The sequence below is a fragment of the Mytilus edulis genome, chromosome 12 (genome assembly GCF_963676685.1).
Source record: "Mytilus edulis chromosome 12, xbMytEdul2.2, whole genome shotgun sequence".
In the NCBI taxonomy this organism is placed as follows: Eukaryota; Metazoa; Mollusca; class Bivalvia; order Mytilida; family Mytilidae; genus Mytilus; species Mytilus edulis.
In genome coordinates, this window is record NC_092355.1 from 29176553 (window position 1) to 29200449 (window position 23897).

A 23897-nucleotide genomic window follows, 5' to 3' on the forward strand; every position below is an offset into this window, starting at 1 on the left:
AGAATATGACAAATAGACAAACAACAGTACACAAAACACAACATACCAAACTAAATATTGAGCTATATTAACACCACCAAAACTTGAGGTGATCCATGTGCTCTCGAAAGGTGAGCAGATTCTATTCCTAATATGGCAAACTTGTGGTGTTGCTCATACTTTAAATACAAACCCAGTTATAAGTCTAATTTGGTACGTCACATGCGGGAAAAAGAGGATGTGATTATGTATAAGATAATTGGAACATATTTGTCGTTATCTGTGAAAGTGATACTCATTAACGGTCAAAACCAACTCGGGGCATCGCCCGTCAAATTAACGAAGAGATGATATCAACTCCAGCTTTCAAAACTCTCTGCTTGTTAGCTTCCTTGTAAGCAGAAAACCTCTATCAAGGAAATCATGATAAGAAAAACAAGCACTTGGACATGGCAAGTGGGTTAGATATATTCCATATGCAGGCCTTGCTTGAATGTTTCAACATAAATGGAAATAAATGCAGAAATGGAAGTACCACAATTATGAATCTGAAACCTTCACTTGTATCGTTAAGTTCATCAGTGTCCATTTCTAGATTTTAGACAAAATTTTACTCTTATTTATCATTTTTCTCAAGTTCATTGGCATACGTTCAACATGGTTTCAAAACTTTGAATTTATAAGTAAGAGAGCATCATATTCATATCGGAAATTAAAGTTAAAGCACAGTGTTATCTTCTATACTTTTATTTTATGAAGCTCCTGTATGAAAATCAGTTTTAAATGAGTAAAGGTGCAAGTTGTTAGGAATAAGAGCATAGTTGGTGACCAATGGCAAAGCCGATTGTTTGTTAACACATATTTCCTCACAAATATTACAAATATGATATCAATATAATAACGAAATACTAATATTCAGGTATATAATACGTGTTGTATCTAACTAGTATAAAACAATTGAAGCAAATAACCAATTCATCCCCTCCGAGACAACAACTGAAGAATGTGTTTTAGCTAGATATAGCTCAATATATATTTAGCTAAAAATACAAGAAAACAAACAGCTTTCTAAACTTTGATACACATAATGTGCAAAACGTTGTTTCAAAAAAAAATCCAACGTAAAATATATACAAATATATCAGAATAAGAGCAATCATGTTTGTTGAAATCAAAAAATACACACGACACCATATTTCTGCTGTGCTTCCAATAAATGAATTCATGTTGAAAGGTGAATTACTATTATTGAGACATTCGAGTTGTTCCTTGACTCTCAGTTCAACTATTCAGAATCTAATGCATAGTGGGTAATATTATCAAACAATATACACCACAACGTTGTGATTATTTAAAAGAGTCTACAGAATTGAAATTCAACCAATGACGTAACGCCATTTTCATTTTTGTGTACAAATAATGAGAATACTCCTAATCCCGTATATTTTAAAAAGGCGGATTGTTTTTTTTGTCGCCTATTGCTATAGATGAAAAAAAAACTAATAAAAATGTGACAAATGTTCATTCTAATGGTTTAACGTTGATTAAACTCGATACAAAAATGACAACGCAATATATGTTTTTCAACAAATACTGTGTATACAAGATATATATAGACAATAACTAATATTCAGCTAAACTAATCAGTTATTGTCTTTATCCTGCAATTAATTTTGTACATTGTTTTTGCTGTCGAAAACAGAAAAACTTATATCTATTACATTTTCTATTTATTATCCTTTGAGGCCCACGTAGTAATATAAAAAAAATCACAGAATCAGCTGATGACCGGTACGTCGGAATAAAAATCTCGAATGGTCATCTTTAATAAAAAAAAGTTAATAAAGATAATAAACATTGTCCGATTTTTGACAAAAAAGTTTGCTTTATCCTAGGCTTCGGACTTTCGAACTGTCCGTGCATTCCCTGATTATTGATATTGTTGCACGGTTGATTTTGTGATTTCAACATTCATGTTTTTTTAACTTAAAGATTGGCGCAGTAGAAAATGGAGTTCATCATGACCTTCATGTCTATGAGCAGAAAGTAGGTTGCAGATTGGAGACTGAAACATTCACAGTCGGAGTAATACATCATTGGAATTGGATTGCAATATACATTCTGAAGATACGAAAGTTAATACTAGTAGAACACTCGTCAATAGAAATACACAACAAAAGTCCCGCAGTAGGCGGACCATCAACGCGATATATGTATAGTATTCAAATTCAGTATCGCGATTTCTGTTGGGCTGTTAGTGTATAAGATAAGACACCCTATTGCAGGATATATATCAAAACATGACAAGTGATAAACATATAGTGTACTTGATCGATATTTACATGTTTATGTATATGAACTTCCAAAACTTATAAATTATCGCCGATAGGGGACGACAGTTTGATAGTCGTAAGGGAGAGAAGGAGTTATGAATAATAAAGCACATCAGTAGTATCATACGATATTGAAAATTGATAAATAAATTTGGGCAGTAGAATAAATTTAAGAAATAAAGTTCATACAAGACAAATAAAAAAAAACAATAAAAGAGATTTTATATTGTGTCCTTCTATGTTGTGATGTTACACTATTGTTTCAGATAAGGGTGAAGGTTTGAAGGAAAGTTTCAAAGTTATATGTCGATCATAATCTGACAATGGCAAGGAAATAATTAAAACAGAATATCAAAAAGAAGCAGAAAATAACAATGGCAATGTGTGACTCATAATGCTGATATTGCAAGTATAAATCCAGTGATTTTTTTTCTAATGTTGAAGACTATATGTTAGCCTATTTTGGTTATGTTTTTATTCTTTCTATTCATATACAGAGAAGGTAAAATTCAAAACTGACTTATACAGACATGAGGGCCTTTTCTATATTCCTGAACATTCGTTCCTACTCAAAAAGTATATGCAATTTGAAATAACACTCATTTATGAGTTGCTTGTTCCAATGTATGAAGTCGGTATTTTTTTTGTTAATCTGTATTTTTTTTCATATTTCCTTCCTTTGAAAGCATTTGTTTTGAAAGGTTCATTCACAAAGATCATGTTTTCCTGTTAAAATATTCTATAGACATGTGCTTCCTGAAATGTCAATACCTAACTTGTATAATGTTTGTTGTCAAGCATTTCCATTGTATTGAACATGCATGGAATGCTTGAAACTGGTTGCTAATCAACCAAATATCAATCAATCAGACATATGCATATACCATATATATCTTTTATCATCTAGATATTAAAAGAAATACAACTTCTTTTATGCGATTCATTTATTATTGTCATATCTTACAATTAGATAATTAACTAAATATAAGTTATAAAACCAATAATATGCTCTTTCTTCAAAACGATGATTTTCAGTTAGAAAAGGATAGTTCATTGCTCTTTAACGAGTCGATCTTTGATAATATGGTCTTTCCTTGTTCCTCTGAGGATATCCGGTGTACCTTGACGTTTTCTTGTTCCACGGATGATCATATTGTTGGTACCTATAATCTTTTATTTTGTATTTTGCTGAAAAAAGAACAAGACATGATTGAAATGAGGGAAAGCATTAACAATTCAAAATGTATATTCATAAGTTTAATAAAAGATTTAGAAAATATATTAAACACATGTAATGTCTGTGTCAGTAAAACAGTAAATTAAAAACAAAAAGAGCACGATGTCATTTTAAGGTGGTACATGACACAACAGGAAGATAACTCTCTAAAATCAGCTGAACGTTTTAATCACGTTCTATTGTTAAGAAAATATGAAGCTGCTCAATGATCATAATTATGTTTTGTCAAACTGCTTTATAACCAAACATTTGTTTCTGATAATGAGTCTGGTTTAAGTTTTTTGAAATTTTGAAATTTTAGTCAAGGTGTTAGGTACCACCTTAATAGCTTATCTTCATGACAAAGAATGTTTACCTTTCGAAATGTGTGTTAAAAACAGAGACTTGTATGTCTACATGACAAATGTCACTACATCGTACATTTACTGTCTTTTATCCGAACACATAGACACCATAAACATTTTGTAACCACTGTATTAGGCAAGAATAAGCTTATTTCCCGCAACATATTATTTCATTTCACGATATTGAGTGTTTTGATTGCCTTTTTAGCATGTGTAGGGGTCTGACATAGTTGAAATGATGTTTTAATTGGTGATGTATGAAACAAAACCGATTATCTTATACTGTCTTGTGTCGTATTTCAAAACGTTAATTTGTTCATATGCCTAAAAAATGAAACAAAAATGTAATTTCAAATCACATGTCTACATTACAGCATAAACACAAATTGCTTTCAGTTTTAAAGATTTGTAATGCAGTTAAATCCATCCACCATCTCGTGACCAACAAATAAATAAAAGTAGACAAAACACAACATAGAAAACTAAAGACTGATTAATTTTGACTCACTTAAAATGGAATAAAGGCTGTTACTTATGTATTGCTAACATGGATTTACGCCCACTTTTCCTTATAAAATAGGATTAGTCGATATCTTATTTTTGCGCACTCTTTACCATAGTCACGCGATGGAAGGCATCATATTTTGATTTGTTAGCAACCTTCGGTACACTCTATCAGTATGAAGAACAGCGCCATCGGTATGAATATGCCGTATAACTGTTTTATTATCAAAAGGCATAATGACTCTATGTTATAATTATCGCATACAAATGTCACCCTTTTGAACATTTTTCCAGTAATTCCAAAATCAAAACAATTTTCTACATGGGAAAATGCCTGTAATAAGTCCGGATTTGGCATTTGTTATCCATTCGTTTGAAGTGATTTTGATTTTACTATTTGCTTAAGGACTTTCCGTTAAAACATTTCCTCGGAGTTCGGTATGTTCGTTATTTTACTTTTTGCATAATTATCCTTCATCGTATTATATTCAAGAGGTGTGGTATTAATGCAATTGAGACGATTATACACAAGATTTCATATGGCAAGATTATAATCAATCAAAGGTCACTGTTACGTAAAAACCATGATAGCTACAAGTTACTATAAAATGTCCCGACTTAAAAAATGTGTAATGTTTCAAAAAAGAAAACTAAAGACACAATTTACATAGTAAAGTTTACGGAATGCAAATTCAACGCAATATACTGTAGATATAAATATCAGTTGCAAAATACCTAGCTCATTACACCGGTATAAAACATAAGCAAACAAAAAACATTTATAAAATCATTGGACACAAAACACTGATAAAACAGTCCTCGCAGTAACAGAAAGCTCCATCAAAGTAAACGAAAAATTGAAAATAGTGAAGCCAACAGATGATCAAGAATAAATATTGGCATATAAGTTTACGCTTATTTGTTTTCTAACATCATTCTAATCTTACCGATTTCCTGTATATTTGCAATCCGCCTATTCTTCCCATACAATCTGACACGTACATCATATTTTCCTGAAAATATGATTTAATTCTACTCAAATAATCCATCCAATAATTTTATTTCAGAGAATAAACTTGTTATTAAATTTTTATGTTTTCGTTGTTCAAATAGTAGGACAGGAAAAAAACACAGCTCGAAAATACAACATTTGAAAAAGTTTTGAGGCGCTTTTTCAGGATTGACTATACAAGCGTCACATATTCAATGAAAATAAAAATGTCAAGAACAGTCAGAAAACATGTTTTATGCAATGTCAAAATACAAGTATCGAGAAAAATACAGGACCGTCACATTTTATATCTGTTACTTGTCATGTAATGCAAAGTATGGTATTTAGTTGAAATTCCGAGAAATGACTCTTAAAATGTAGTATAACATGAAACAAACGGTAGGAAAAGACTGCGTGGGACGTTCAGGTTTTGCTTTCCCCTACTATAACTACTTTTTTTAGCCTTTTGAACCATATTTCAAATACAATATTTGATACGTATAATACTCACCATCTTTTCCTGTAATAAAAATAAGAAACAAAATATAATAAAAACGTTTTATGGAATGAAATTACACTTAACAATACCCTTTAAGTCTTAAATTGTTACAAAAAAACTATTGTTTGATATTTAGGAATACAAACTGCAATGGTGAGGCGAGAGATACCAAATGAATACACACACTAATAAGTTGATAGCAAACCAACACGCTATGACAAAAAACAAAGAACAATTAACACAGTAATACAAAACGTTTTTTAATAAAATTATCATAGATACCGTGAATAGCACATGTGTACGCTTCATGCGTGTTTCGTCTACAACAGACGCATTAGCGAAACCCACGTGATGTATATTATTTTACTTACCAGGATATCCTCTTTCTCCCATATCTCCTTTCAATCCTAAAAATAGATTGATGATATGGTAAATAAAAATAATCTTTTTGATAAACATACACAAAATTATTTCGATTGGAAATATAATTGAACCTTAAGTTACTCAGCTTCTGTTTATGTTTTTTTTTGTTTTTTTGTTGTTTTTTTTTTGAAGTGCATGTTATATGACCTTGCATTTTATATGCATTTAGATTGGAAATGCAAGAATTATCCGCCAGAGACCAAATGACGTAGTAGTTGGCAATTGTAGATTACCGTTCACCTTTTGAAATGAGCAAAACTGACTACTGTGGATTCATTATTATTCGTTGGAAACCAATTTTCGTGGATTTCGTGAGCACAGTCAAACCACGAAATTAAATATTCAACGAATGATAATTTTTCTATAGGTTTGTATGCAGACTTCAGCAAAACCACGAAATTATTTATCCATGAATATGCAAGTTTTTCTTAATCCACGAAAATTGGTACCCACGAAAATAAATGAATCCACACTAATTTAAAAGCTTAAATAGGCTCAAGCGGATAAAGAACAATTCAAACGACATATCCAACAGCCATAATTATATACAAATCAATAAACGAAAAATATATACAGCAAGACACAACAATTAATTGATAGTAACCTCATGAATTTCGACACATTTATTTAATGTCACGGGTTTCAAATGTTGGTGCAACCCCTGACCCTTCCATCACATGGGATTGAGGTGTTACAGCTTATACTTGCCATATGAAAAGTATTCATCCTATTGCTGGGTTCATATCATTTTAAATGTATTTATGTTAAACACAATTCCAGATAAGAGGTTCGATGGTCGATCCAAAGTGTAATAAGTTTGGTTGAATTTAAAATTCAACCCATATTTCATTTCTAAGTTTCTGTTTCTAATTGTTTGTTTTGTAGATATGAAGCAATAAACGAAAAATAAATAATGAATACAGCAACACCCAACAACGACTGAATTAAAGCATCGTTCCTTGAATAAGCCCATTCTCTTAATGTAAAATGGTTTGAAATGTTCTTTTTTAATGATAATTCCAGAAAAAAAGTGTTATGATTATGATGACCGATCCAAAATGTAATAAGTTTAGTTTTTTTTTCATGATACAGTTTTAATGCAACTGCTGGTGGACTGTATTTGCGTTATGCATTAGTGTCATTATAAAGCAGTTGGACGTGCGCACATTTAACAAATAAGCTTATCATCACACACTACTGTTAACCAACTTATTTTCGCGGATACTTTATTTCGCGTTTTACCCTTTCTTGTTCACTTCGCGGCTATTTGATCTCGCGATTTTCTAATTTACTTGATGTATTTTAATAAGGAAAGATCAAAGTTTTACATAATCACGACGATTTGTATTCGCGTTTTTTTTTCTACTCGCGAAATTCGCTAAAATAAATCGCTCGAGAAAAATTATTTGGTTAACAGTATATCAATTTGGAAATAGATTCAGATATTTCTATCGTACAAAAAGCACCCTTGCTTTAAATTTCAGTACTTCGATCTAGAATAGTGTTGATTGTAACACAGCAGCCTTACCATTGTAGGACGATTAACAATGCGCGTGTTATTCATATTATTTCATTTTTGTTTTCTGATACATTTTCGAATTTTAATACATATATTTACCTAATATAGGACGAACAAAAAAAAATATTTCACATTGAGTGTCATTTCTGAAAGTTACGAAGTTGTTGAAATAAAAAAAAAAAGAAAAAATTTAATAGACAAAAGAACAAGTCAGCTTCATCTGTAAATTGTATAGCTATGCACACAGAATAAATCATCACAATCACATCCATGTTTCTTTTGCATATATTTTAACCAACGCGGCAGAATGCAGTTTTATTTCCACACTGTTTGGAATCAAACCATGATTTCCTTACAAAACTTATTTCTGCGGCTTCAAAGTGACCCCGACATCATTAATAATAATCATAATATCTTTTTAAAAACATCTTTTTATCTGATATTATTTTGTTTTTTAATGTTCACCTTCCCGTATAAATCCGTTTTGAAATCCATTAACATTCAGTACATATGTATGACTGATATGTAATAATACCATTAATATTCCAACAAGTCATAAAATCTAGATAATTCCAATAGATACATACCAGGCATGCCCGTTTGTCCTGTTGGTCCTTTTGGTCCTGAAAGAGATAACATATACCGAACCATAGTCATAAAGTTATAACTTTCTCAAGTAAAGTAGACCTTTGTTGGATATGGCTATATTTTCATTGACTTTAATGTTGATATGAAAGTTAACATCAAATATATTGAATGATATTTTGGATAAGAAAGGATATGATAATTTGTGATAAACACGCACCAATTATTCTTACAAATCGCATTCGATGAAAAATCATAAAGATGCTTATTTTGTCGTTTACGATTCCATACAAACGTGTGCATAATTAAATTTTCCCGACCAAAATTCAGTGACAATATTTAAACGTCTGTTTCGTATTGTAAAATTAAAATGATATCAAGGATTTATCTTACGCGGGTTCTAATATATCAATTGAATACATAATACTGTAGAAATGTATACAGCTTTTGCATAATTGACGGATAAAACTCCCACTGCAACTGATTTTTTTTTATTTAGATCCGGGTAGGAACGTCAAAAGATCTTTTGGAGTCGTTCACCAAATGCTTGTACAAAACTAATAATAGATACCACACTAATACTTATAAACGTTAGACGCGTGCTTAGTCTCATAAAGACTCATCAATGACGTTTGATTTAAGCAAATTAAAAAAGCCCCCCAAAAACTATAGCTTTAAATAAGTATGTTGTTTTCTTACCGATATTTCCTGTGTCTCCCATATCTCCTTTCGGTCCTAAAATTAAATAAATAAGGTACGTACGGAAAAGTATTTGAAAAAAAACACAACATCAAATTGCAATTACAATCTAAAGTATATTAAAATTCTTAGCTACTGCTTCTGAACAAGGTTTTATAAAGTGTATTGCCAGATAACTCTAGATGAATAAAAAAAGAATGATATAGACCTTCAAACATGTGTACGTTTACCGTCCTGACATCGGGAAATCAATACAAAATTGAATAGATATAGGAAGATGTGGTATGAGTGACCATGAGACAACTCTCCACAATTATAAAAGTAAACCATTATAGGTCAAGGTACGGTCTTAAACACGAAGCCTTTGGTGTAAAACCATTCAAACGGGAAAATCAAGAGTCTAATCTATATAAAGAACGAGTAACAAGAAACACTTATGAACCACATAAACAAACGATAACTACTGAACATAAAACACGTTTTTGCGTGTTCCTCTGAATGACTCAGAAATCGTTATTAATTATCAAAACTCATTTTTTTTAAATCATCATTATATCTGATAATGTTTAATTTTTCAATTTTGACTTGCTTCTACAAATTCGATTTCATTTTTATCATATGTTTATTTGATACGAATAAGGGTTACTTTTTGACAGTAAATCAGGCTCAAATTACTAAAACAAATACCTACCAGTCATGCCCTTCGGTCCTATTGGTCCTATTTGTCCTACAAGAGAGAAAATATATCATAACATAGCCTACATAATAGCATGAGGTTCACACTTTCTCAAGAGTTGTTGGCCTTTAATGGATAACACTATTATCATTAAGGTATATACACTTTTTTCTGCAAAACGTTCATCGAGTTGTAAGCTCGATTCATAGTAACCACTGTGGGTATTGTATACTTATTGTTTCTTTTGCTTTTTCTAAATTTAATTATTTCTGGTTTGCGTGGGGATGATTACAGAGCCACAGATCTAAAAAAAGGTTGCACATTTATTAGATCGCACAACTAGGATCTTTTTTATATTTGACATTAACGGAACTCACAGTACTGCAGGTGATAGAGTTTGATAAGAGTAAAATTGGTTCACTTCATAATTTGCAATTAACAAGTTTTTCGCATTTTAAAAGAAAAGTTGATCTAAAAATATTATATTTACAAATATTTTTATTAAGAAAGAACACGATACTATGTGGAAAAAACTCAACAATTATGGTAAACAGTTATAAATTGCTTTCCGCCACAGAGATCATGAAGATTTTTATTTTCGTATACGATGTCTTGAAAACGTAAGTATAACCTCAATTCGCCTTTTCAGAATCTAAAGGACTATGGGTAATCTCATTGTTCGTACAACAAAAAGAAAATAACGTTACATCATTTGATAAATTTCCATTGTTTAGAACTTTCTAAACCAATCAAAACGTTTTGATGTACGCTTTTAAAAATATTACTCATAATGCAATAGATTCTGAAACGGCGAATTTTACAACTAAACATCCATTGACGAAATGTTGATATCTATTAACAGTTATTATTTCCATAGTGATGATTTTATCTTACGAGGGCCTATAGTTCATCAAGTGAAATTTATACTCATGTACGATTGGTCAACCTAAATAACGCATTTTGTAAAACTGGAGGAATGTGTGCAGTCCCTGAGTGACAACGGACAAAAAAAAATATAATAAAGTACGAAGTTGAATCGCATTGTGGAGCCTAACAGTATACTTGTATTGAAGGTTTCAAAATACAGTTAACATTTTGTAGGCTATCTAACTAACCGGTATTGCCTTTGTCTCCCTTTTCTCCTTTCGGACCTGAAATTATAAAGATACAATGGTTAGTACGGAATGTGTCTGAGTTGAATTCAGTAAAGAAAATGCGTTCATCTGAAACTTCAATTAAATTATATATATTGCATTTGACATCATAATTCATACTGATGAAGGATATCTGTTATCCGAAATATTTAACATTTGGTCATTTTATTGTTATTTTTTGGGTGATGTTGTATCCTTTTAGACTTGTATATCAAATACCGTTTCGATCCCTAACATCACTGAAGAGACATTTATTGTCGAAATCAGGATCTGGTGTACACAAAAATATTGACACCTTATGTTTGTGACATAACATCGGGGCAACAAGTTAATTGTTTTCTGTTTAGTATTAAATTTATATTAAGATCCATTTTGTTACATCTTGTGATCAATGTTATTTGGCAATCGGCAATGGAAGTCAGCAGGGTTAAGGAACATCAGTTGTTCGACCTGTTAGTCTAATGCGTTTTGTTTAAATAAACTTTTTCACTTTTTTGGTCTTTTGGAAAACGTTGTTCGTGCTGTATTCAGACCCTTCTACAACAAAATTTGTTTTACATGCACACGTATAAAAATTGCGGTTTTTATCCAACGCAATCATAGGTTTGAACGTAGTTTGTTTTCAATTTAGACTCGTTTATATTTATATATATATATAAGTACGTCTGAGACAGTGACAACTCTACAACAGATGTATCCATCGGATCGCCATCAATGATGGTGATACATGGCTGTGTACATAATGTATATTTATATATATATATACTGAGAGAGAGAGAGAGAGAGAGAGAGAGAGAGAGAGAGAGAGAGAGAGAGAGAGAGAGAGATATCTAACATTGTTGGTCTGATATTTAGACGAAATATATATACAGAATGTGTTTTCAGCCTCGTATCACCATCACTGGTAATCCTGTGGATAATATCTGTCTTAGAGTTGTCACTTGTTCAGACGTACTTTATATATATATATATGGTCCCGTTGTGGTCATATTAGTCATCAAATATATAAGAATATCCATTATGATTCCCCAAAGATGGAATATCGTAGATCTTACCAACAATAGATCAACATAAGGACTTTAGAAAAAGGCAAACCCATACAAAAGCAGAAGATATAAAAGGAATGACAAAATGTAAAACCCTTCAAATGACAAAACTAACAGACTTATTTTTGGACAGACCAATAATTGAAAACTAATAAATACATACCGCAAAACTGTATTGCAAAACCTCAACACTATGATTTAGTTACGTTTTGGGTATTGAAAAAGGCATTTCAAGTGTATTTTAATTTATATGCGTATATAAGTCATACAAATTATATACATTCATTGTATTCATATATTGTTATAGATTGTGTATGTCTTATGGATTTTATTTTGTATTGCAATAAAAATTCACAAAAACTCCTTGATATGATATCATGGATAAGGATTATTGCTAAATGACTTTGATGAGAAAGTGAATATCTTTGATGTTAATAGCATAATATTTTGGATACGAACGGACATGATACTTTATGGAAAAAAAACTCGACAATTATTCTGACAAATTTAGGTTCAAAACAAGATCATAAAGAGGCTTATTTCGTCGACAAGAAAACGCAAGGATAACTCATGTTAAGCGACAGAAAATCCATTGGCAAAGTTTTAACTTAGTAATTTTTAATGTTTTAGAACTAATCTTATATTGATGATTATATCAATGGAAATGTAAGGACACGTATTTGATACCCTTCGGAATACTGAAGGAATGTATGCAACTTCTGGATAATAGCCTGGTGTAACTCCTATAGCAACTTATTTATTAAGTTCATCATGCTACAGACGCAATATGATCGTATTGTGTCTCTTACCATATATGAGTGTAAACTCAACATAGATACCAGGCTTACAAAGTGTTTACACTAGACGCACGTTGCCTATACATACGATTCACCAGTAACGCTCAAATAAAAGGGACAAAACAAAGTAAGAACACAAAACGCATAGATGAGTCAAACAGTATATTTTATTCTATACAGTTTAAACGTTAAAAATATAGTTTCTATGTTATATGTTAATCTACTTACCCTTTTCTCCCTTCTCTCCGTTTTCTCCATTCTCTCCCTTCTCTCCTTTTTCTCCCTTCTCTCCTTTTTCTCCCTTCTCTCCCTTTTCTCCCTTATCTCCCTTTTCTGAAAAGATGCAATAGTAAGTGAGATTTATTTCCTTTTATTTTCAAGTATAGACTTCAAGATCTTACTTAAAATATCTGCTTCAAAATTACTTAATATGACCTGTCCGTTTTAAATAGCCTATTCCTACAGTTAAACTCATTTAATACCATTATTTCATATGTGTAGGACTCTGAGGTGCGATAATCTACGCCGATGTGCAATGGTCTTTTCGCTAAAGTGCGATGGTTTTGCATGACGTTTTGATATTGTGACGTTTTCAAATTCAACGTTGTTAAACAAAATGGATTTCAAGGTTGAAGAATAGATTGATACATGAAGGTATTATGCGTACAAGGGAACAGAAACAGAGTAACACGAATAATGCAAGTCCAGGACAGTTGTAAACATTAGAGGTGGGGGTGACAAAATATATAAATAAAAATCAGGCAGCAAACCATGGGGAACAAGACGGCTAAAAGACGATATTGGTCTGTAGATGTGCTTACCAGTTTTTGGAAGTATAAAATATATGTCGCAAACATTTTGTGTGGACAACTTAATAATACAATTGAATTGATTATTTGGAAAGTTTTTCTTGAATGACGTAGTGACAATTTTGTTTGAATTTTTAAATGAAACCCGTTTTGGAAGAAAACATGCAATCTTAGTCATTTTATCGTGCTAACAGTATTAATATTCTGCAACCGGAAACCTAAAATAAACCTTAATAGTCCCAACTTTGTTTGCATTTTATTTCACCTGCTCAGAGGAGAATGAGTTTATTCTCAAGCTTTTGATAGAGTATGTGTCACGTCTTACTCTGAGTCAAGCATACATGTGGTTTTTTATTCCTTAAAAACTGTTGTGATATCAAATATATGGATAAATGAATGGGCAATTTCTTAGCTGTGACATGACAGGAAAAAATTATCCCTTTATCTAATAAAATGAGATGCATCATACTGAGTTAGTATTGTCGCACTTGAAAACTCAAAATAAAAACATGTCCTCTCTACTCGAATCTATCATTCTTACCCTGAGCCATCTAATTTTTTCTATGACTCCATACTGCTGTGTGCTAAGCAGATAATTAACAAATTGGAACTTAAAATCTTTGGTTTGACCTGAACAGAAATAAAACCCTATCTTTCAAATGCGAGGCTAGCACGATGATCACTACATCGCCACATTAAGAGGGGGTTCTAATTCAGGTCATTGCATTTAGCAAGCATACACAACGTCACAGTTAACCATCGCACTTCAGCGTACCTGCCAACGCACTCAAGAGTATCTAACGACAAGTTAGCATTACAATTTCACCATAGCACTTCAGCGTGTAAACCAATGCACAATGCAGCGTGACCATTGCAGTTCGGAATACACCGCCGTTCAAAGTCCTACATATATCTAAAGCCATAGTTTGTCTTAGTTTGAGTATATTTAGAATATTAATAATTGAATAAGGTGTGAATACATAGCATTTGTGATTTTTTTTTAATTAGATAAGGGAACAATTGACTTTGAACATATGAATCTTGTACTGTAAAGGTATACGGATAATATTATTTAACTGATTTAATTTAGTAAAATGTGATATTTTGTTCAATAGGACTTGTCTTTTGAAAGGAGTGTGCTAAAAATGTAATCGAATCAAAAAGGAAGATTTAGTCTGCCTTATATCTCTATACACATTTTGAAATTTTACGCCGAGGGTCGGTTTAGCACATAAGTATATGACAAAATAGATGATTTCAGATTCTTAATTGTGAACTTTTCATTGTTATGCAGCCACTGTTTCAGGAAGCAACAATTTGTTTACAACGTGTGTAAACGAAACAAGATTAGACTTTAGGTATTAGAATGTACTTTAAACATGTCGAAAGCAAATATCTAAATGATATAGGTATTGTCTTGTAATTTAGCACTACTGTAGCGAAAACATATAAATAGAAAAACCCGTAATGACATAGATCTGTTATTCTATTGGTCAATTCTGTGTGGAAATTATTTGCATTTTTCTCAAGGAAACAATAGGTAAGCTGTCACAAATTTAAGAGTTTAAGGTAGATCATAAGTAAATATTTTTTGAGACAGAATTTTCTTATACTTAGCCAAAATGAAGATTTTACTATGCTCTTTTCAAAAATATAATAAAAAGTATGAGTCACCGTGCTATTTTTCAAGCTATGAGTCGTTGAAAATTGCCTAAATTTGGTTAGATTGTTCATGGAAAAACACATTTATGTGCATAAAAAAAATCTATGAGATAGAATTTTGAAATAAATTGTGAAAAGATAGGTTTTGTAATATATTTAAAGAAAATGAAAAGAAAAAATGGTGTCACCGAACTTGTTTTCTTGCTACAAGTAAAAAGAAAAAATTTCACTATCAGTCCAGTATAATTTTTTTACTAAAAGAGTTATCTTCCCTTAAATGGCTGATTTAAAAAAAAATATTCTAAAAGCAAAACAAATAATATTTGTTTAAATATTTTGTATTATACAATAAATTACCAAGTTTTCTTAATATTACTTAACAGTCTATCCTTTAAATTGCAAATCTGTCTCCAAATTGCAGATTTAGGCAAATAACTTGACCGATTTTTTACTGTGATTGTACAATCCAAGATGGCGGTATACCATTTATCTACCTTAAATGAAAGCGAACAATTTACGCAAATATTAATATTCATACAAAAAGTATAAAGTGAAATGACGGAAAATAAAATAACTTACCTCCTTTGTCGTCAGCAGAAGATATACAAACAAACAAAATCATCAGACAACAGATGAGAAATAGATATTTCATTTTAGTATTTGTATGTCTTTACCTCTCTCGGAATTGAGGACAATAGATATATAGTTGTTTATATTAGCCTTTTATATACGAAGACAAAAGTTTATATCATGTATATCTTGAACTTAAGTTGACATTTTTTTTTTTTTTTTTTTTTTTATCAAGTTCAAAAAGTTAAGAATTACATTTGTTTTCACTGTTTGATATATTACAATTTATTTTAATTTTTATTTCGTGTAATATAAATGGGGACGTGTCAACGAAACTGTATTAGGGTGGTCTTAGAACACGTCTTACTCCTTATTCAGGTTAACGAAAGTCTCATGAAATAAGATATGTCCCAAATTTTCTCCTAAAGTTAGGATATATACATAGGTGTGTTATAATGATATTAGAATAGTCCTAAAAGTATGATGTTCTTAGTCGAAATGAAAACAACAATATGGAATAAACGCAATAATAAAAATACGAATAAGTAAAATATCTAAGCAGTATATTGAAAAACAATTAAGCTAAACATAAAAATAATCTTCAATATATGTTATAGATTCAATTGTGTTCCATAATTTTATATTTATGGACGATTTTGATCCATGGTATACTTCAAGATATCAACAAAGAGCGTTTATAGAATTCAGTTCGAGTTTGAAGAATAATAAGCATATTTGAACTTTGTCTTGGTGTTCTAAAACTAACCGGATGCATTTATCTTTATACATTGAGATATTACGGAGTCATTTGATGAAGTACTATAAGAATTAATATAGCTTTTTTACATAAAAAATCATATCATGCATATGAAATGTGCACCAATCGTCACGCAGCTCTTTGCAAAGTATGTTTGACGCAGTCATATTATTACGCTTGTCAAAAATAATTTGTGCTGCCATTTTTGAAGCTTAAGAATGGTCGCTCCTCTTGTTTTTGATTGTTTGCCAAATGTTCGGAATCCTCTGGGTTTTTTCCATGTAGTGCCATTAAAAAAATTTGCCCACTAACCGCATCTTTTCTTTTCATAATTTGATAACATACAGTTTAAAATGCAATCTTTGAAAATCTTATTAAATCTTTGCTATTTTTTCATACTTTTTGACAGAAAATAGGTTCCAATGTTAAATGTATGAAAAATCGAGAGACTATCATTTCCTAAGAAATTTTAAATGGCTTATATCTCGAAAACAAGCACATGGACCCTTCATTTTTTTAATCTGTTATTATAGTTCCTTCATTTATATACTATCAATTCATAACAGTCTTTTTAAAAGCGTGTTGTTTTAAAAACAGAGTAGCGATTATCCTTAAAAATTCTATTATCATTTGCAACATTTTTTTCCACCTCACCAAAAGGTACAAAGATAGATGAATTGTGGAAAACATTTGAATTTCCGTTAATGGACTTCTTGTTTTAACTGAGGATGATTCCATTCATGTAATGAAATCGAGTGTACCGAGGACAAAACTTATTTATATAGGTAAAATTGAAGCACGAGTACCGCTTCTAACAAAGGTCTGTGACCCTTTAGTTTTGTTGTTTGAGATCTTATGAGTATTACGTTAACTGAGGCTGATTCCATTCATGTAATGAAATCGAGTGTACCGAGGACAAAACTTATTTATATAGGTAAAATTGCAGCACGAGTATCGTTTCTAACAAAGGTCTGTGACCATTTAGTTTTGTTTTTGTATGAGATCTATGAGTATTTCAATGGGTTTTACGTTAACTATTTTATTTTACGTTATTTTGTTTTTCCATAAAAGATGGAACCTCTCTCCCTTTACATATATACTAAATACAATAAAAATGTTGTCATTGAATACTAATAGTATGAACAATCGATACGATGGAAACTGAATGTTATTCAAACTTTCGATCCCACTACAATTGTGACATTTGATAAAAAAAGAAACAAACAAAAAAGCATTAAATGACAACATTTTTTAAGGTCGTAAAAAGGTGAATAAAAATCAAATTTAATTAGATATTATACTATTTCACTGAATGACCCATCATTTTAGAAATGTGTATTAAAAATGCACTGATGTCATCTTATCTATATCCTTGTTTGTTAAAAAATATATTGATCATGATGACGATACAACATGTGTATTTACTAATACAAGGAAAACCCTACAAAGACACTGTACGAACGAATTATTTTCTAAATTGTGGAAAACTCCTAAAAATTGGAAACCTTAAAACACCCCAAAAAGCAAAGAGTTATATTCAAGTCTAGAAAGGTATTGTTCGTAGGCAACACAGCAAATTCAATCAATCAGGATTTGGATAATGTGAATCATAACATCTATGAGGTTTTTTACAACAAGAAGATTGGATCACCACCCCAGTAGCCAGTACTTCGGTACTGGCATGAAAATACGGATTTTTTGTGTTATTAAAATTTACTGTTACAAAATGATAGAAATTATTATAAATTAAGGAATGTATCTCCCTCATGCAAAGCTCTGATTCCTTTCACGGATTTGGCTATATTTTTTGGACCTTTTGGATTATAGCTCTTCATCTTTTATATAAGCTTTGGATTTTAAATATTTTGGCCACGAGCATCACTGAAGAGACATGTATTGTCGAAATGCGCATCTGATGCAAGAAAATTAGTACCGTTAATTTTATTACTACCACTGGGTCGATGCCTCTGCTGGTGGACTATTAGTCCCCGAGGGTATCACCACCCCAGTAGCCAGTACTTCGGTACTGGCATGAAAATACGGATTTTTTGTGTTATTAAAATTTACTGTTACAAAATGATAGAAATTATTATATTATAAATTAAGGAATGTATCTCCCTCATGCAAAGCTCTGATTCCTTTCACGGATTTGGCTATACTTTTTGGACCTTTTGGATTATAGCTCTTCATCTTTTATATAAGCTTTGGATTTTAAATATTTTGGCCACGAGCATCACTGAAGAGACATGTATTGTCGAAATGCGCATCTGGTGCAAGAAAATTAGTACCGTTAATTTTATTCTCATAAACTGAAGGCATTCTGACATTTACATAGACTAAAATGGTTTTAATCAATCTAAACCTACTCCTCTATAGTACAACTATTGTAATCAACTTCTTCATTGTGTCGCCTGACATCATAGCTAAACAGACACTTCTTGTGTTAACCAGCATTTTTGGAAAATGGCTGTCGATAAATGTTATGCACTTTGTCACATGATTTTATTTGAATAAATGTTCCATTTAATAACATAATATTCGCCATTTTGCTCACATGTAAAATATCTTAAAACGATGGAAGACACACTTCATCCTTGGAAAACCGACCCATGAGGTATACAGTTTACTAGAGCTATTGAAATAAAAGCATCCTAAGATCAGTTGTTAAATGAAAAACAAAAAGACATTGATGAAAACTATTTTGTTAGTCAGGTTAAACATTTTGGATGAAGCTGTTTACAGGAAACACCATAACAATTTGGTTGAATATAGATTGAAATTGCATCGTTTCTGCCTTTTTAGAAAACAATAACAAGAACAGATGTATTTTTTGTAAAAATAAAATGCATAAAGATGAAAACAGAAAATCCTCTCTGATATAAACAAATCTGTGAGACTTTTTTTAACCAACCATTGCAAAATAAAGGAGAGGTTTTTTATATGAGTGATACATAGATAAAAAATTCGTAGCACATGGTGTATAAACCCGAGAAAACATTATCAGTCAGATATCTGAAGGCTCGAGGGCTGATATTGGTTGCATATCTCTTTACAAAAATTATCATAATTTAGGGTTGACATAACAGTCAATGTGAACTAAACATCGCACGGTAGGTAGACGCTAAGCCGATTATTTGTACTCTTGGATCACTACAGCAACACTCATTGGTGTATTGAACCGCATTTGATCTCAGTGCTTCATTTTAATGTCCACGTGTACTTTTGTTAAGCAATGAAGTTTCATTTAATCCTTTGTTTAAACATCTTGGAAAAATGATAAGAAAGCACTGAAAAAGCCACCTGTAATTGCATATAAACGAACATACAAATCTACAGAAGTCATTCGAAACAACTTACGATACCATAGCGAAAGTAAAAAAAACCCGACCAAATCACACAAAACACGAAATAGAAAATAAATGAACGAACTTAACGACCCCATCAACGCTGAATGATATCTCATGTGCCGAAAAGGTAGCAGATTTCCTTCATACATCGCGATGCTCTTTCAAATACAAATCGTTGATATGCTTCATATGTTGAAGAATGTATGGTAGCCTTTTGATATGTTTTAGTTAATTTTTTGTATATTGTTTTCATTTTAGAATATGTTTTTTTTCGCTGATTAGCAACAAAAACGGACATGTTTGATCAGCGAAAATCCCTTTAAGGAGCCTCCAATTTTTCTTTTTGTTCTAACGTCATACATTTACAAAATTAATGCGTAAACACTAGATTAAGTCAAGAAGCAAATTGAAACACATAATAAAAAAAAACAGATTTAACCAAAAACTTTGTATTCGATAAAATATATATTCATATCTTATAGTTATCAATGAATATCCAAATATATATACACGTGCTCGAAATCAAATATCCACGACAACTAACGCAAGCAGACTAATCCACAATATACTGTAAAACCAAACGTAGGTTTTACATCTATTAAACCAAGAGTTCCAAATGGTGAAGTTGAAATCATCCCTTCGTAAATTTTACGGACGCCATCACGAGCTGGTTGACCGTTATGAAATAACCGTTTCACAAATGATATCGGATCTGTTCCTTACGTCGTAACTACAATCCCCTTCCCTTTCATGAATGTGACCTACCGAATTAGACTATTTACCGGATTTGTAATCACATAAGCAACACGACGGGTGCCACATGTGGAGCAGGATCTGCTTACCCTTCCGGAGCACCTGAGATCACCCCTAGTTTTTGGTGGGGTTCGTGTTGTTTATTCTTTAGTTTTCTATGTTGTGTCATGTGTACTATTGTTTTTCTGTTTGTCTTTTTCATTTTTAGCCATGGCGTTGTCAGTTTGTTTTAGATTTATGAGTTTGACTGTCCCTTTGGTATCTTTCGTCCCTCTTTTATAAAAAAAGGTAACAAAATATCGAACTTCATGGTAAATTCAAAAAGGTAAAAGTCCATACAATCTAACAAAATAAAACGTGAGACTTGTCAGCGAATCGATCGATTTGAAAACAACTGTTGTATTGCTGACTTGGTACACGTACCATTCATCACAGCAATCCGAACTGTAATAATTCTTCGTGTTATTTGCAAATATGACTTTCTTCTCAATAAACAATGTTTTCCATGTCATGTAATCTTATCAGTACTTAGTTAAAAAAATCAAAGAGATCTATTAAATCAAAAATATGTTATAACTTGAAAATAATCTGTCATAGCAAAATGGTCTGATTGTATGTATTTAACAGTAGAAATCCAGTTCTACGTATAACCGCGGTGGCAAAAGTCTTTTTCTAAACACCTTTAACATTTAAACTGCATAATGAATCAGAAACGACAACAGCTAATTAGAAAGAATTGTTTTTTACAATTTATCAGTGATATAACACGTAGCTGTATTGTTTATGTTATCTTTTGTGATTGTTGGTTTTTTTTCTGTTTTTTTTTAAGAGGGGTTGCCATGTTATTGTCTGTTTTACAGCAGATTTCATTGAGTGTGTATCCAAAGGTAATATCGTTGGTTAGCTTGCTTGTTAGCTGAACCGTGAGGTCATTGTTAGTTCAGGTAAACTACCCTCCTTTAAGAGTAGACTAGTCCGGCAGATAACCAATCTATCTGTCTGTTTGACTAGGCTACTTCGAAAGAAGGGTAGTATACCTGACCTGATAATGAATTCACGGTTCAGCTAACAAGCAAGCTAACCAAAGATACTACCTTTGGCTACATACTCAATGAAATCTGCTGTAATGATTTTGTAATTACTCTTATGTATCTTCACTCTTTTATCAAAAAATATTTCGACGGGGTTTACAGAATAGAACATTGTGAGCCGAAAAATCAAGAACAGGAAACATTTTGATGGGTTTAAAAGAGTTAATTTCACACAAGTTAATTATATATCAAGTTATGTAATTTTGTATGGTGTTTCAAGTTATTGATTAACTGTAGATCAATATAGCACTGATTTCACGGAACATTTCGTTATTGTTGAATACCAATAGAAGTTTGAAGTCCCTTCAAGTCCCAAATCTGGCATGCAAGCAAAGAGAACGATTTTATTTTTTGTAAATGCACGTTATGGAATATTTGGGGCCAAAATGTTTATTTTCATGTGTGATAAGGCAAGATTATCCGTTTTCACTTAAGTAGGAACTAGAATATTTATTTCAAAAATCTGCCAGACACCCTCTTTCCATTTTAAAATCAAATTGTTGTCCCCTAAGGATTAAGAATAGGCACATAACTTGTATTTGAGATCTTAGACCTACCACTTTATATTCTTGATCATTAAATAACTTAACTTACAAAAAAACGTCAGGAAAAAAACCCACTTAAATATCATGTCTCATGTTTAAAAAGTAAGATAGTAATAAAAAAAAAACAATACCATAGTTTATGGAAAGCAAGATCAAAATTAGTAATTCACTTGAAGACTGTTAATATAACACAGTTTTCCAGTTCATAATGCTGTTATACATGTACGCTTTCTTTTTCTTTTAAGAACTGAGATTTAACAACGGTCAAGTATGAAGAACTGTGATGAATGACCTGCTTTATTGGATGAATTCATTAATAGTTCAGAAAAGAAACCCATTTTTACATATGTCTCAAAAGAGATCCAGTAATGTATTAGAAAATCAGTGACAGCAACCCTACTACAACAAGTGAAGTCCATAAAAATAAAACCTGTACAATTAATTTTCACCATACTGCCTCAATGATGATCATGCCAAAAAGGCATGTTGCAATCTCTATAAAAAAAACCTTTAAAAAGTTTTAAAATTCTACAATTTATGTTATGCTGACAGGTAATTATGTTTTGTTATTCAAGAGCAGATAAAAAAAATAATCACAAAAAAAGTAAAATTTTTACTATTAGATTTAATCAAAATTAATCAAATTTATTAAATACACCTTTGCATGTAAAATACAGGTGAAAGTTACCAAATGAATATTCAATCTCATAAGTCGACTACAAACAGATAACGGCAAGGGAAAAAATCGATAAACGGTGATATTACAAACACTAGTGTACAATACTGAAAATGGTTTACAACACTGAAAACAAAGGACTGAGCAATACCAACCCCTACAAGAAACGGAATGTTATCTGATGAAAAGGAATGATAAACAGAAGATTCTGCATAGGTTTCACCCCTCCTCTTACTCGTGAAATAGAATAAAGAATGAAAATCTGGAATGTTGTCGAAGAGAAAACATCGTTACATAATAACAGAAAACAGACGCAAGCCAACAATTGGTCTTCAACACAGCGAGAAAATGATTCGTTCGTAAAGCCTATTTATGTGGTTCTCCTTGTATTAGTTAATAAACATGTTGTACCGTCACCATGATCATTTATATATTTTTAACAATCAAGGATAAAGAGAGACTAACATTTTTTTCTTTTTCTTTTTAAAATATGAATTACAAAAATGAAAGCGCCATTCAATGAAAAAGAATCATATTAAATAAATTTGATATTTATTCACCTTTCGCGACCTCATGATATGTTGTCAATTACTGTTTTTCTGGAGTTTTTTTTTTAAATGTCACAGATGTAGTGGGGTCGAAAGTTTGAATAATGGTGAGTTCAGATGAAATGATAATAACTAAGCAAATACATATTAGATAAAAAGTCTTAGTTTGTAGATGAAACTCCTTTTAAACGAATAAACATTTCAGGCGTTGAATTCATAACTAAAAAGGTAGCCCAAATATATAGTGCTTTACAACTGTTCGACTATGCAGTATGCTGTGCAAAATAAATGCAACAGTAGTATACCGATATTTAATAGTCATTAATCTATTAAGCGAAAACAAATCCGGGTCT

The 23897-nt window shown here is 31.4% G+C and overlaps 1 protein-coding gene and 1 long non-coding RNA gene across 2 annotated transcripts; both read right to left on the reverse strand.

The window, feature by feature from the left end:
* Window positions 1-3238: 3238 nt before the first annotated feature.
* LOC139499470 (uncharacterized) lies at window positions 3239-5411 on the reverse strand. The gene is made up of 2 exons (XR_011658196.1): window positions 5345-5411; window positions 3239-3500 (listed from the first exon to the last, which is right to left on the reverse strand). It is a non-coding gene; the product is annotated as an uncharacterized lncRNA (long non-coding RNA).
* Window positions 5412-5846: 435 nt separating this feature from the next.
* LOC139497561 (complement C1q and tumor necrosis factor-related protein 9B-like) lies at window positions 5847-15951 on the reverse strand. Its single transcript, XM_071285792.1, has 8 exons — window positions 15837-15951; window positions 13015-13119; window positions 10905-10940; window positions 9805-9840; window positions 9114-9149; window positions 8417-8452; window positions 6259-6294; window positions 5847-5908 (listed from the first exon to the last, which is right to left on the reverse strand). The coding sequence occupies exons 1-8, from the start codon at window positions 15907-15909 to the stop codon at window positions 5847-5849; spliced, it is 420 nt and encodes a 139-aa protein (XP_071141893.1). The 5' UTR covers window positions 15910-15951.
* Between the last annotated feature and the right edge of the window lie 7946 nt (window positions 15952-23897).

Excerpts from the sequence above, each read along its gene's own strand:
- LOC139497561 (XM_071285792.1), bottom strand. The coding sequence starts at position 15,909 with ATGAAATATCTATTTCTCATCTGTTGTCTGATGATTTTGTTTGTTTGT. Across the intron at positions 6,295-8,416 it reads AGGACAAACGGGCATGCCTG|GATTGAAAGGAGATATGGGA; the intron begins GTATGTATCTAT and ends ATCTATTTTTAG. Across the intron at positions 5,909-6,258 it reads GGGAGAAAGAGGATATCCTG|GAAAAGATGGTGAGTATTAT; the intron begins GTAAGTAAAATA and ends TTTTTATTACAG.